This window comes from Psittacula echo (genome assembly GCF_963264785.1).
Source record: "Psittacula echo genome assembly, chromosome: 5".
Taxonomy (NCBI): domain Eukaryota; kingdom Metazoa; phylum Chordata; class Aves; order Psittaciformes; family Psittacidae; genus Psittacula; species Psittacula echo.
The window spans coordinates 77,826,990-77,842,647 of record NC_137739.1 but is presented as its reverse complement, the minus strand read 5'-3'; the positions used below and the strand labels follow the sequence as shown (position 1 = coordinate 77,842,647).

The window sequence follows — 15,658 nt, the reverse complement described above, 5'->3', positions numbered from 1 at the left end:
CCATCCCTTTCCACCTCCCTACTCGTGGTCCCTTGGGGCCTAATGGCATCTGCCCATCTTCTCTTTCCCCATATTTCTGTTTCTCAAGGGACAACTTGGAGACGCAATGCAGCAGCTGTACGCTGCGAGCCAAAGGAGGTGGCTGGGACAGAGGTTGGACGGAGATATGGGAGCAGGTTCCAGCACCAGAGGCCACGTCCAGCCCTTGTGTCACAGCCCAGGGACTGTGGTTTTCTGATGAGCTGAACAAACCCGCAGTGGTGTTGCGATCTTGTTGTGCTCTACCATAGACAATCCAAACAGCATTGCCCACTGCCCCATCTTGCTCCTGTCGATATTTCTAAGCTTGATACTGATTTCTAATCTGCATTTCCAGCAGACAAAGCAAACACACCAGGCGGGGCATGGAGGGGAATGGCCAGGAGCAGGCGGTTGATAACAGTTCATGATAACAGTCCTTCTTGTCATTATGAATCACCACAAGGATGCAACAGCAGTTACATACAGTCCCAATGACTGTAATTTATCTCAGCCAGTGACATATTCCACAACCCCCAGAGCAGAGGCTGGATGCAGCAGAAACAGAGAGCCACCATTCCGGTGGGATCCGGGGCCATTTCCAAAGCTGAGGCTCCTGGCAAAAGACACATGACAAAAGCAAGAGCAAGCTTAGAACAAGATGACTTCTTGCTCCTTTAATTTGTAATCGCTACTCAGCAACATTAGGTAAATGGATGTGGAAGCTGGCTCAAGTAATTATTGCAGGTTCGTAGCTGCATGCTGCACAGTTCTCGGGGCAGTAACAGGGCTGATCATTGTAAATAATACACAGCCAGGGCACGGGGACTCTTGCCTCATGCTGAGATGAAAGTGAAGACATAAGCTGCTGTGCCAAAAAGAAAACAGCTGAATGTTTATGACCAAGGGTTGCTTCCAAATGCACTGGCTGCATTCTTCTTTGTAGGGCTTTTTCCTCTTTCTTCCTATTTACATGATCAGCATATCACTACAGCAGAAATGGCATCACATACCTGCCAGAGTGAAAAATGGCCACGGGAAGCAAGAGGCAGAGCAAACAAGGAATGATGGCTTCACTTTGGCAACAGGGCAGCTAGAGGTATGAGAGCAGGAAACTAACAACTCTGAGCAGACATCAAAGGGGAGAAAATGAGGAATGCTCAGCAGAGTTCATGGGAAGCCATGGTGCCAGTGATCAGTATGGAGCCTGCATGAGCTTGGAGAAGCAGACAGGAAAGCACAAAGCTGCTGTGTGAGAAACAGTTGGAAAGTCCTTTTCTCCTTTTCACTTGCTCCTCCTTATCAGGGTGAGAAATGGCAGCACCTTCCTTGTGCATCTCAGCTCCTGGGCTTCTCCTCCTTCTGAACACCAGTGCAGGAGCTTGAAATTCTACCTGCTCACTGGATCCCAGGAACTGCACAAACCTGCTGGGGATGGAAATAACCCCTCCATGGCCCTGCCCTTAGCTGGGCCTGCAACGGATTGGGCCTTGCAAGGCTCAATCTGATAAACCCCACTCAAATCTCTTCTGTACCTCCCCTAGCTGTTGGCTAATGGGCAGGTGTGGAGGGAGCAGTGCTCTCCCTCGTGTGTCCCCATGCTTGCCCATGAGACACCACAGCTCAGGATCAGCAGTCCTGGGCTGCAGAGTCACCGAGGTACCCGCAGAGGGGTAAACTAAGCATGGCAGCAATAGGTCCCTGCTGCCATCACTACTCACACCATATCCCTTTAATCTGCACAAGTCTCAGATTAACAGCGTGGCTCAGCAAAAATGGCTCCTCACAAAGGGGGAAGGCAGCCTGGTGTCCGGGCATACAATCCTCGAGTGGGGGACAGAGCCCTGGGGTGCCTTCAGTACTTCTGCCATCTCCCCACCATGGAAACAAGTGTGCCCAAGAGTGGTGCAAGTGCATTTTGTGGTTTGGATATTCCAGAAAATAGCCTCGATTGCTGGAGCAGAGGGACCTACACCAGTTCCCAGCACTCTGGATGTGCATGTAACAAGCAGCCAGAGGAGAGCGCACCAGTGAATCTCCCCTCTACTCCACTCTTGTGAGACACCGCTTGGAGCACTGCATCCACCGCCAGGGCCCCCAAGACAAGAGGGATGTTGACCTGTTAAGGCAAGTCCAGAGGAGGCCATGAAGATGCCGTGAGGGCTGGAGCACCTCTGCCATGGACACAGGCTCTAAGAGCTGGGCTTGTTCAGCCCGGAGAAGAGAAGGATCAGAGGAGACTTAGAGCAGCTTCCAGTACTTAAAGGGGCCAACAACAAAGCTGCAGAGGGGCTTTTGACAAGGGCCTGTAAGGACAGAACAAGGGGGAATGGCTTTAAACTGACAGAAGGGAGATTTAGATCAGATATTAGGATGAAGTTCTTCCCTTGTGAGGGTGGTGAGGCTGTGGCCCAGGTTGCCCAGAGAAGCTGTGGCTGCCCCATCCCTGGCAGTGTTCAAGGCCAGGCTGGACAGGGCTTGGAGGAACCTGGTCTAGTGGAAGGTGTCCCTGACTGTGGCAGGGGGTTGGAATGGGATGAGCTTTAAGGTTCTTTCCAACCCAAACCATTCTATGATTCTGTGACTGCCCCATTTTGTCTGTACATTTCCAGCACCAAGCAAATCACTTCACCTCCTGGATGATCCTGGAGATCATCCCCACCAGTGGGGACCATCACACACTGTCCAAGGCCATGAGGGCTCACGAGCCTCACCAGGGGCTCTCCCACCCCTCTGCCCAGGGTCCCAGGGCTCCAGCTGAGCTCAGGTCTTGGCCCTTGGCCCCAGGCTGGTCAAACCCTCAATGACAGGGGCCTGTCAGCATCCAGCCCTCCCCCTCTCACTGGGCAGTTGCTGTGAGCCTGCTGCAGTTTCCCCAGCTTTGCCACCAACCTCCCTGTGTCACTCCACGCTGTTGGAGCATCAGGATCCCAAAGGCAGTCTCCCTGCATCCTCAGTAACTGCCTGTGAATGGTGGCAAGGGCTCATCCTTTCCTTTGGGTCCTGTGCCCCACTCGCAGGATCAGAAGCCAACCTTCTCAGGCCCTTGCTGCTCCCGCAGCAGCTTCACAGAGGATCTGCAGCTCCTCTGAGCTCCGTTTGAAGCTACAGGCTGGACTGTCTGTCCCTGTACTCTCATACTGGGCATCTTACATCATGGGTCCCCTCCCAAGAGAGATCCAAAGATAACAACGAGGGAGGCACAGAGCAACTGTGCTAAGGGGCAGCCCCAAACGCGTGCAGAGAGAGGGGAATGAGATAACACAGACATTCCAAGTAATCTTATTTTTCCATTGGCTGAGAAGGAACCGCTATGCCGCACTGCATGTTGCTAGGGTATTTTCAAAGACCTTAGACGACCTTCAGAGCAGGCATGGTTGACAAGCCAGCTGCAGGAGTCCTACCAGGCCCCCTCCCTGCTCTCCACAGCCAGAGCAGCATCCCATGGGATGCTAAGGCTGTGTGCAGGCTCAGGGACCACAGTGTGCCAGCCTGCCTATCAACACAGTCATCTTACAGAGGTGATTAATGGGAAGTTATAGCATTACTGAGCCTGTTGCATTTATTAGATACACATGGCTATTCTAATCACTATTACTACAGCCTCATGACCCAGCCCTTCAGCAGGTTGCAGACCTCCAGCTCCAAAAGTCACCTTGTGCTGTCAGAGGGGAACATCCTGCAGCCCCCCTGTATTACACACACACCCTGTCCTCTGCAAAACTCCCACCCAAATGCACTCTCCCTCTGATGGGGGCTCTTTCTTGCAGCCAGGGCCCCATGGCTCAGCCTCTGTGGCCCCACAAAGCCCCTCACAGCCCAGCCTCACTCGCTGGGTCCCTTAAAAAAACAAGAGGGAGACTGCAAAGCATCCTGTGGCCATCGGACCATGTGGACCACCACAGTACCCTGCGGGCGCTGACCCAACACAGTCCTGACACGCCAGCAGCACGTAGCAGGACCCTGCTGGGCCCCTGCTGCCGGCAGCGAGGCCCCCGCAGCTCTTCGCAGGCCAGGATGTCGGCCTGAGGACGCTGCGGTGTAGGAGCCCAAGGGATGCCGCCATCTTGGGGACACCCCAGGGCAGCTGCTGCAGGCCCCACGGGGGGAAGGCGATGCGCCCGTGCCCGTGGGGATGCTCCCGGTGGGCGCGGGGAGGAAGCCGCGGCGGAGGAGCAGAGGCAGCCCCGAGGCCGCACCCACGCCCCAGCGCCATCCCGCAGCTCCGCACGGCAGCCCCGCGGACAGACCCCCGCAGCACGGCCCGCGGGGGCAGGAGGGGGGCGGAGTCCATCGGAACGCGCGTCCCGCCCTCCCCGGCGGCGGCGGGCCAATGGCGAGGCGCGGGGCGGGGCGCTCCGGCGGCAGTCGGCGCTGAGGCGCGGGGCGGTGCGGGTGGGTTTTGTCGCTGTGCCGCGGCCGCTGCCGGTGCCGCTGCTGGTGCCGCTGCTCTCCCTTCCCTATGGAAGAAATGGAAGAGGAGCTGAAATGCCCGGTGTGCGGCTCCTTTTACCGGGAGCCCATCATCCTGCCCTGCTCGCACAACCTGTGCCAGGCGTGCGCCCGCAACATCTTGGTGCAGACACCGGAGTCGGAGTCTCCGCAGAGCCGTCGCGCCTCGGGCTCGGCCGTCTCCGACTATGACTACCTGGACCTGGATAAGATGAGCCTGTACAGCGAGGCGGACAGCGGCTATGGCTCCTACGGCGGCTTCGCCAGCGCTCCCACCACCCCTTGCCAGAAGTCCCCCAACGGCGTCCGCGTCTTCCCGCCGACCGCCCCGCCGCCCCCCGCCGCCCTGGCGCCGCCGCCGCCGCCGCGCAACGCCTGCCTCACCTGCCCGCAGTGCCACCGCAGCCTGGTGCTGGACGAGCGCGGGCTGCGGGGCTTCCCCCGCAACCGGCTGCTCGAGGGCGTCATCGACCGCTACCAGCAGGGCAGGGCGGCGGCTCTGCGCTGCCAGCTCTGCGAGAAGGCGCCCAAGGAGGCGGCCGTCATGTGCGAGCAGTGCGACGTCTTCTACTGCGATCCCTGCCGCCTGCGGTGCCACCCGCCGCGGGGCCCGCTGGCCAAGCACCGCCTGGTCCCGCCGGCACAGGGTCGCGTCAGCCGCCGCCTCAGCCCGCGCAAGATCTCCACCTGCACCGACCATGAGCTGGAGAACCACAGCATGTACTGCGTGCAGTGCAAGAGCCCCGTCTGCTACCAGTGCTTGGAGGAAGGCAAGCATTCCAGCCACGAAGTCAAGGCCCTGGGCGCCATGTGGAAGCTCCACAAGGTGAGCTCCGTGGTGGCCTGCACCAGCAGCCCCGGCTGAGCCCCGCGGTGGGTAGATGGCTATGGAGGGTTGTTCGTCCAGCACAACTTGCCCCACATGTTCTACCTTCCCCATGCTGGCAGGGTTGGAGCATTGCCACCCATCCTCTCCCACACCAGGGCTGCGTTTTGCATCCCTGCTTGAGAGAAGAGTTGCTCCCCAACACAGGGAGGCTGTCATCGGGCAGATGATGCTCCTGTGGGTTCCCAAACTATGCCGTGCTGGCGGGTGCCCACAAGCCAAGGCTCTGCTAAAGGAAAGAGCAGGGCCAACGGGTGATGGTCTGGGGCTGGATCAGGGACATCAGTGCTGCAGAGCTGGAGAAATGACATGGAGAGATGCTAGTGTGAGGAGGGAGGCACTAAATCCACTACAGGGGAGGACAGGGACGTGGGAGTGAGACGCCATGGGGTGCTGCTGAGGAAGAGCTGCTGCCTCCTCCCGCACTCCGAGTCACTGGGAGGAGGAGGGATGCGAGCGGGCAGTGCAGTGGCAGAGCCTTTCACTGAATACTGATCAGCTCCTCTTGAGCGTACTCACTCCCACACACGTCCTCGCTGGAGGAGAAGGTCCTGTCGCCTGAGGCATCATTAGCTTCAGCTTGACTCCATCCACCCCACTGTCTCCCTTCCTCCTTGTGCCAGTGACCCCCTCACTGAAGGAACTGGGGCAGAAGTGATTGGGATGCAGGCAGACAGGACACAAGGGGATAGGCATCACTCCTTAGATGAACATTGAAATAACTATTCTCTACTCCAGCAAATCCGTGCAGGCAAGAGCAGGTGGAGGGACCTGTGACAAGTTGTTGGGGAGATGGGGAGGTGCATGACACCCCTGTGAAAAAGGGGCTTGGCCAAATCACTTTCCAAGATCATCCCTGTTGTGCTGTGCACAGTCTGTGTGGTTCCATGGAGGATGTAAACTGCTGGGCCGCAGCTCTGTGTTCTATGTTGAGTGTTTGGGTACACGTGGGCTCAGGCCATCACTTGTGATGATGCCCCTTGAGAGGGCTGGGAGGAGAGGGTAACAATGTTACATGGCATAGTGGGAGGGAAGAGTATGGTGGTGCCTGTTGCTGCTGAAAAGGGCTTGTCCTGACCCCCTTTTACCGGGGCAGGAATGCCACCTCAGTGCTTCACCAGCTTTCCAGTGCTCTTATGAAGATGAAGCGCACGTACTGGAGTAGTTTTGGTGCCCCATGCCCTTGTCCTTACACGCGATACAGTCGCTGCTCCCACAGTTGTCAGCAGATAGGACCCCCGGTGGGAGCACCCAACGGGTATTGGGCTGCCAGGGTCCACCACAGCACAGGTAGTTGCTGAACTGCTCACAGGAGCACAGGGGCTCTCCACCAGCATGTTAGCATGGCATGAGCCATCGGATGCTGGGAGCATCTTGCTCCTCTTGCCTGTTATGAAACCCAGTAAGGGCTGGCTGTGTGAGAGCAGCCTGTCTTCCAGAGCCTGGTCCTACTGGCCCAGGTCTTGGTGGAGAATTAATGTGTTCAGTCTGTGCTGACACAGAGCAGGAGTAGAGCTGGACCCAGCCTTTGGTGTTCTCCAAAACAAGAGAAATCTGATGAGTACCAGGCCTTTTCATAAGGTTTTGGCTTCACCTTCCTGCTTTGATTCACGTGCAGCAAGGCATATGAGCATCTGGACAACTTCATATGCAAGTACTCAGATACGTCAGGTTCAGTCTTTGTGTTCTTTATTAGGACGGCTTATTTTTCCTTGATTGCTTAGCTTTGCTTCCAGAACACCTTTTCATGGGGGAGAGCTTTAGCCATGTATTTCATTGATGTAGCTATCAGACATGGAACTGTAATGTTGCTTGAAATGATGATATTCATGCAATTTCTCACAGATACTTGGAAATCGGAAAGTGAAGTCACACCTGCCTTGAGGGAGCCTGTGTTTTTGCAGGGGTTTACTGCCGCTACCTGATGTTTGCTTGTTAGGGGAGGGAGGAAGAGTCTGTTGAGTCAAATGTGACAGTACGATATAATTGAAGGAGTGATTTCATAGCCAGAGCTCAGATTGCTCCCTCAGATGCCGGATAACAAAGCCAAGGGGAGAGGCTGTTGACTTCTCAAGCCAGTCCCGGTTGGGGCTGGGCATTAGGAACCAAACCACCTGTGGATCTGAGCAGTGAACCTCTTGCAAAAGTATCTGGGTGTCATTTTTTGAAGGACCAGGCCTTGAGCAGCAAGACAACTGTGCCGAAATGGCGACTGTCCCTTTTTGTCTGATCTTTTTGCTGTGTTGAGTGGTTGTAGTGAGTACCTGCGGCTTGCGTGAAAAGACAGTCATCAGGTCTTGAATTCTCCTCTGCGATTACAGCACCTCTCAGTGCAAAATACTCTTTGGGATATGTCTGTGCCCTTAATTTCTGACCCAGGGAGACTGTGATTCCCAGTGCAGCCTGTGATGACCCCAGAGTGCCTTGATGAGCTGTTGTTCTTGAAAGCAGCATTCATGCATCAGTACGTGATTGCCGGGCCCTGGGCAATTGCTGTTAAGTGCAGCGTGCTTGGCTTTGGAAAGGAGACCAAAGGGCTTTTTACAGACCTCATCAGAAACTGCCCCAGTTTTTGTTTTCCTTTGACAGGGTGCTGATTGTGTGGCTCTCGCAGATGATCATTTCAGAGTAATCTGTGCTAAGGCACAATCAAGCATAATTCAGGGAGCTGGGGTTTCTGAGCAGAACACAGATTGTGGGAAATCCTCCCACTTCCTCTCTTCCTTTCAGGACAGTTGTTGGGAGGGGGGAAGTATTCAGAGAAACACAGAGGAAAATGAGGTTTTAATCTGAATTGTCCCAATTTTGTACATATATTGCAGCTGTCTGGATTTTACCCTGACAAGCTGGAGTCCTGCTTAGTATGTCAAAAGCAGAAACACAAGATGGAGCTGAATCATTTATTCCTGGAGCATTCAAGTCCCTCTTGCTTTTTTGCTGAGAAGTGTGTGATGAGTGCAGGCCAAGTAGCTTGCTAATGTTTTTCTATAGATAGATAAATAGATGCATACATACCAATATAGACAGACTGAAAGGGACCTCCAGGATCATGCGGTGCAGTCCCAAGCTATCTCTGACAGCCCTGAAATCCCATCCATCTGTTGATGAAGCACTGTCTTAAAAGGATTTTACTCTTGCTGATGCTTGTCAGAAAGGTCTCCCAGAAGTTGATGGTTTCTGGTAGGAGCTTTTAAGGAGGTTTGAAAGCTTTCTGAGTTAGGCAATGGAGAGACAGTGATGTAGTGTCGTTATTCCTGCTTGTCTCTCAAAGGGTGTTGTGTTGTTGCCCAGTGCTGCGACAATCTGCAGAGTCCCTGGTTCTCTTCACCTCCTGGCTGGACACCCTCTCTGAGATGGGGACACCCTCCCTGGGGTGCCTCGTGCCTGCCAGAGACTGCTTTTTTCTTTGAAATCAGTATCTCAACTGCAGCAAACATGAACCTGGGTTCACCATGTGCAGAAATAAGCTGAAGAGCTCAGTGATCACACAGTGAATGATGGTGGAAGCTTCTGCTCTCTTTTTGGGCAGTTGAGCAAGAAGCTTCCCTCTGCTCTGGGTTGGGATCATGGGGTTTGTTTACAGAAGCTTATGGGCCTTTGCCTCTTTTTTCCACTAGCATCTCTTTCACATTCCTTTTGCTTAAATCAAGGCCCTGAGTTGGGACTAATCTGCTTTTACCTTGCCACTGAAAGGGGAGGATATTAGTCAACCTGTCCAGTTGCTCTTGTAGTGAAGCCAAAACAGGTCTTGACTTTGGTGGAAGTTAAATAGTGCTCTCAGTTATACTTTTACATGGGATTTAACTGCCCAGGATGGGATTTCCCAGCTGAAGACACAAAGTGTCCTCACATTGCAGACTCCTGCAGCGTCTCTGCAGATTGTAGTAGAGACCAGCGCTGTGAACTGAGGTTATGCACTGTGTTAAATCAGCTGTAATGATTCTTAGCAGAGGCTAATTAGCAGAGGTGTTATCTAGACCTCAGCTCATCCACACTGTTGCTAGCACAGATAGGATGAGGGATGCTGGGGGAGCTCTTCCTTTAAGAATCAAAAATCCTGTGTACACCAGACATGACTTTGTTCCAGTCAGTTTGCACATCTGGGGTGAACTAAGGGGTGGAAAACTCTACCAGTGGCTTTTAGTTTCCGCCCAGGGGACAGCAAGCATCGGAGCCAAGATAGGTACAAGCAGACAACGTTATTCATTAGCTTGGCTGCACCTCTGCATTAGCTGCCAGAGAAACTTCTGTGGGAAGTCGCTTTCTTGAGGCATTGTGAAAGTACTGCTGTTGTGTCCGTGGGAATTCCTGTAGCCTTCAGGGCTTGGGGAGGTATCCAGGGAGTTACTGTATGATGAAGACCTGTTTGCATTTGCAAAGTAAAATATTTGCTGCTAAAACAGAAGCAGGGAGAATCCTCAATCTTTTCCTGGTGCAAGCAATGCTCTTTCCCAGGCCTTGGCTTGATGGAGTCCTGAATCCCACTGTCCTTGCTCCATCACTTGTCCCTCCTGCCCTTCTCTAGCAATGCCAAGCATCCTGATGGCTCCATTTTTCTGTGGCCAAAACCTGAGAGTTGCAAACAGGCTGAGATGCTTTAAAGTCAGATAAAAGCAAAGAAATGTCACTGAGGTCCATGGGTTTATACCAGCTTCTATCTGCCTGAGATCCAGTGGTGATGCTGCCTTCTTGTATGGATTTATTTAGAAAACAGCTTTCTGTCAGGTGGCTCTTTCCTCTGCACTTACTGCAGTTAATGAAGTAAGGAGCAACCACAAATACCGTGCTAATCAAAGGTAATGCTGTACAGCAAGTTCTGCGAGGTGCCTTTGGAGCGTGCGTGGCACTTGAAGCCAGGAGATGTTCTCTTACTTATTTGCAAATGGAAATGGGCCCAGGGCTGTATCAGGGCGGATGTAAATCACTGCAGTTTCATCAGTTCAGGTGGGAAGTCTAAAACTCGACTGACCACACAGGATGATGCTGTGTGGCATTGCCTGTGCTCAGGCTTTTTCAAAGGCTTATAAGCATCAAAACATGCAGACTGGTGTCTAGTGGGACCTTCTTCATCCAGAAGGTTACTGCTCTGTAAATATCAAACCTTTTCCATTCTCCCCACACTGTTGTATCTGATTTCTTGTTTCTTCTCTTGACCACTTTATGAATGAAGGATCCCAGTGGCTTGGTACTTCTTGCTGCATTTACTCTTGTGCAGATGAGGAGAACCACAAGTGAGATGGCTGAAAAATCAGAACTAATTCTTCTCTCTCTTGTGGAAATTTCATCAGGTATCAGTGTGTCATCCAGTGATTCTGCTGTCTCCACATCCCTAGCCTGAAAAACCAGGAGAATTAGCAAGCAGAGCAAACACTGAACCTGGTGTTAAGTAAATGACATGAGGGAGAAAAATGCATTGCTGTTTATTTACCAGGTTTCTCAAGTTGCACTAAGAGAGCTGACAGTGCAGGGTGAATCTTTGTCGGGAACACATGCTAAAGAGGCTTGTGGGGCTGCTCTGCATTGCTTATTCCCACTCTTCTAAATAAATCAGCACCCAAAAGTTGAGGTTTTCAGAGGGAAAATTTTGCTTGGTGTCACTTGACAAAGCCTGTTCACATATGACTGCAAAATCCTGTTGAGGAGTCTTGCCGCTTACCTTCTAGAGCTGCAGCTCATACCATTTGGAGATATTTTCATTCTCTTTTCGTAAAACTTGAAGGAATTTTCTGCATCCCTTGATCAACTTGCATCATTCACACACATTTATTCAAAGCTGAGTGCTTTCAAATTGTATGTGCTCTTCCCAGCTGTGTGAAAAAGTAATCAAAAAAACGAAAACAGTTAAGCCATTACAACTCCCCAGCTCTCAAAACTGCTCTTTTGTGAGCCTTGTTCCCTGCTTTGTTTGTTCTGGGGATGAGGTGTTCTGTGTGGCTGTGGTATGCATTTTACCTGTTAAATTGGCTTATAAATAAGCCAGCTCATTCCCTGTTTGTTCAGATAGTCCTACTGGGATGAATTGGATAAATACCTATTTAGAGCAAGCCCATAAGCCAAAGAGAGTTCATGATGTAAATCTCTGGTGACCCTAGCTCAGGTAGCATCCTAGAAGGAGAAACAGAGGCTGATGTGGCAGAAGCCCAGTTACTGTGAAGTGTAAAGCAATGGTACTAAAGCTCTCTGGATGGGCTTCTGAAATTCTCATGGGCCATCCAAGTTATAACTTGGATGTTATAACTGTGCAAGTAGGCTGGTTTGGTAAACCAGTGCTCTGGGACCACTGTTGAGGAGTGGCTTACTGAATGAGAGTCCTACTGGGTAGTCACGGAAAGGAAAGCTATCGAACATTCTAACAGGGACACAGATGTATGTATGTAGAATCTGGGCTCAACTGTCATCATGTGGCACCACTGATTAATGCAGAAAGACGACCTGTCTGCTTATAATGTGAAAGAGACCAGAGCTGAAAGGAGCGTGTCAAAGAATTCAGCTTTTCTATTCAACGGAAAGATTGGTTGGTGGTGTGAACTAACTTGCGTTTTGCCTTCAGAATTGAAAGCCACTTTGAGGGACAGCCTGACCCAGAGCTGGCTGGAAAAGCTCAGTGGAGCATTGACTTTTTCAGATAAGAGCTGAATTTTTGGCTTGGAAGAATAAGACCAAGTTTGTTTTGAAATTTTCTTGAGCCAACAACAGGCAAGAGCAGAGAGGCTCTTGACTGTGCGGAATGACACCAGATTAAAGCACAGTAGGTGCAGCATGGACTAGGTTTTGGGCTCTGTTTTTGCATTTGATTAGCCATTAAATTCCCTGTGTAACAGAAATATAGGGCTTGTAATAGGTGCACAATCAGTTCTGTGACACAGTCAACAGAAATTTCTCTGGAAGGGACCTAACAGTTGAGGGGTTCCCCATCAGTGTGAGCTGCCACTTCCCCTTTACTAACCTTATATTTGTTGATGGATTTAAAAGAAGGGTGAGCACTGGATGTTAACAAGGCATGTTAACAAGGCATGTTAACATCCATGTTAACTGCCTGAATTGCAGTATGCTGATGCCACGATTGCCATTGCCCAGCAGCTGGAGATCAGATCCGCAGCTGGTGTAAATGAGCATGGCTTCACTGGAGGAGATGTGGCAGCACCGAGCCATTGGAGTGGAAGATGAGGTTTATAACTTCGGATGTCTCACACAGAGATCCCAACCTGGGTGCCCACATGAGGCTGGTGCTTCTTCCAGCTTGGAGAAGAGGTGTAATGCCTAAGCACCCCAGCAAATACCAGCTAAATCATTTGCATGAACTGTGGCACATCTTTTATCCAGTGATCCCAGGTTTTTTTTCCTTTTTTGGGGTGTCGGGCCCTTGCACTAGGTTCCATCTCTTCCCTTTCTTGTGGCTGGCCCTTCTCTTGTCATGGTGCCCTGCAGCAGGGTTGTCAGTGTGTGTGAATTAGTGATGGCTTACAGCTTGAGGGTGCACAATGCATCTGTAACATCACTTGTTTAAGGCCGAGCTGTGAAACTGCAGCTGCTTTCCACCTGCAGCTCTTGGGCTCTTCTCTGATGAAATCCCTCTGTCTTCACAGATGATCAATGCCCCTTGATTCAAGAGGCATTAATTCAGTAATTCTTTTGACTTCACTACTTTTCTCCTCCTTGCTCTTTACCTCTTGACCTCTGCAGGCATCAGCTGTAGGCAATGAAAGGAACTGTGTCTCCTGGCCTAGCACTCAATGCACTGATTGCCTGGGGTCTCCGTCCCTTTGCTAGGTGGGGGCTTCACTGTACTGATGAGCTTTCTGCTTAGGAAGGGCCTTTCTGTCTGCAGGGACAGACTCAGAGGTCTGGTTTTGACTCCAGGGTGTTGTTAGGACATAATCCTCTTCCAAACAGGTTTCTCTGATTTTTTGCTGTGGTCTTTCCATTGGAGTATGTAAAGCTGGAAGAAGGGGGCCTTGTGTCAAGCTTTGAAATAGATAATTTCTCTATTAGATGATTTCAAGACACAGACATACTGCTTTGTTGTCAGACCCACTGTTCCCTTGCTCCCCTTCCTGGCAGGGCTGGGCTGTGTTACCCAAAGCACCTAGTGATGCAGCCTGAAGCAGGAGAGGAATGGGAAGATGCTGTCAGGTGCAGCTGTGGCTGCTTCTACAGAAGCGAGGGAAGGAACTGAGGCAGTATTTCCCTGAGGATGCTGGAAGAAGAGGGCTGGGCTTGTGGCTGTGACTGGAGGTTGGTTCTCTCTGCTGAGGATTTGCTTTGTGCTCTTGGGCAAATAATTGCGTAGCCTCCCTGTCTGTCCTTTCCGCTGCCTCAAACTGCCCTAGCTTGTTCAAAACTGCCTCTTAGAAATGTGTGTTTAGCACAGCTCCCTTCCTCCAGCCCAGCAACCTGATCGTGGTGTAGTACAAATTCATAACCAAGCACCGCCTGCTACATGTGGAGATGTACTGAGAACTTCTAACAATGCAGAGGGCATTGTAGCTGTCAGGGCTGGATGAAATCCCATCAGGAACATAATGAGAGCATCAGCCTATCTCCCTGGGAAAACACTTCCATAAATGTGCAGTCTGAAATTGAAGTCACAGAGATTTAAGGGCATGACTTAAATGCTTTCTTGAGTTAGGGCGCCTGAAATGGTAAACTGGTGAGAGTCCTTGATGTGCAAACAACATCAGATTAACTGCGTCCTGGGTGAGAGCTGGTGTTGTCCCTTGGCTCTGTGACAGATGCTACTGTTTCCTGGGAACACAGCGCTCTTTCTTTGGCAGGGTACAAGACAGAAGTGTAAAACAAGCTTTGACTTTCATGGCAAAGCCAGTAAAGTCTTACTATTGCTGTCTAAGGAAGCATTCAAAATGCCTCTGATTGTCCCAACATATATTTTATTGGTGCTCCTTTGTAGTTCAGCCTCTTCTTGTGCCATTTTTAATGTACAGCCTGCTCTTTGTGAGGGGCAGCAGCAGTGGTTCAGGTTGCACTGTTGCGTAAAACCCACTAAGCTCCATAACTCGGACATGGCTGAGTTTGTCCTGTATCTACCCTGCAGCAACACTTCTTCCATCTTGATACTGAATTCACTGGAAATGAGGGCCCAAAAGAGTATTTGCTAAGGTCTGTGCTGCCAGCAGCCCACAGCTTGGTGAATCAGAGCAAGTGCGTAGACACAGTTTCTCACCTATGAGATTATTCCTCACCTCCCCCAGAGCTCAGCAGTTAAAATTTGTTGTTGGCTAAAAATAATATGAAAAATAACGATCCTGTATGCCCAAAGAGTTGTGGTTTTGAATAATTTTTGCTTTTGCCCTCCGGCTGCTCAGCAGGGTGGAGGGGAGCTGAGAGCTGTACCATCCCCTCTGCTCTGCTAATGGCAGATGACAGCCCAGATTGAGAGGCAAGAAGGTTATTTGATTGTATCGACTGTGTGTATCGTGCTGTGCTTCTGGAGCTATGAACCAGATGACCAATCAGTCGATCCATCTGTGACTTGGGCAATGGTTAAGCTCTCTATTGATTTCCTGCAGCGGTGCCGGGTTGTCAGATGGTGAAGGGCATGCTGCAAGCAGCTCTGAGAAGGATCCTTCGTCTGTTTCTGGCTGGAAGGTGACGTGCCCACGTCTCCAGTGGGCAGACCCTGCCAAGCTGCAAGCCGCTCAGCTGCCTCTTGCAGCAGGTTTCTGCCTGAAAAACAGGTTTCTGTGCTGCTGAGCCCCACTATTTGCTTTTGGCAGATGTGCCAGATGTGGCTGGTAGGCCTGACTCATCCCTTTCTGAGCTGTGAGTGGTAGGTAGGTGCCAAAGGAAGGCCACTACCCTGCTCTACTGCTGGGATGCCCCATAGTTGTTGGAAGTCTGGAGGAACGCTTCCCTTGCAAAGGAGAAGGGTGAGAGGAAGAAAGGGAAAAGGTGGTAAGATCCCACCCTGTGCTCTCAGCTGCCTTGTCCTTCCCTACCTTGCAGCTGCAGCACTTCAGCAGCTGGAGAGGATTGAGAGATAGTAGAGTGCCATTTATTTAGTAGAGCTAAGTTTGACTCCTTTCTTAACTGCTGTCAGGAGAAATATGCCTCTTTCCCTTAGCGATGGAGGCAGTGTAAGAACCTGTACCTGATGAGACCGAAACTTCATTTGAACTCCTTTTGTGATTGAACTACAGCCATTTTATGATTTAAGCAAGTTGGCGTACTGTGAGAACCAATGCAGGTGGATTTCATTTGGAAACAACCCAGTTTCTGCTTGGGCAAAAGGTATTTTTGTCAATTATAGCACAGTTATTAGTGCATAGCGAGTGAGAGTGCTGT

General features: G+C 51.2%; 1 protein-coding gene across 2 annotated transcripts in view; it reads left to right on the top strand.

Moving 5' to 3' along the window:
- Nucleotides 1–4,480: 4,480 nt before the first annotated feature.
- Nucleotides 4,481–15,658, top strand: part of TRIM9 (tripartite motif containing 9) — a gene marked incomplete at both ends in the record, with an annotated part of 58,407 nt that continues 47,229 nt past the window's right edge. For both annotated transcript variants that reach the window (XM_080618450.1, XM_080618449.1), the window contains one exon: nucleotides 4,481–5,296. In XM_080618450.1, coding sequence (XP_080474576.1) covers nucleotides 4,481–5,296 — 816 coding nt within the window. The remainder of the gene's footprint in view (nucleotides 5,297–15,658) is intronic.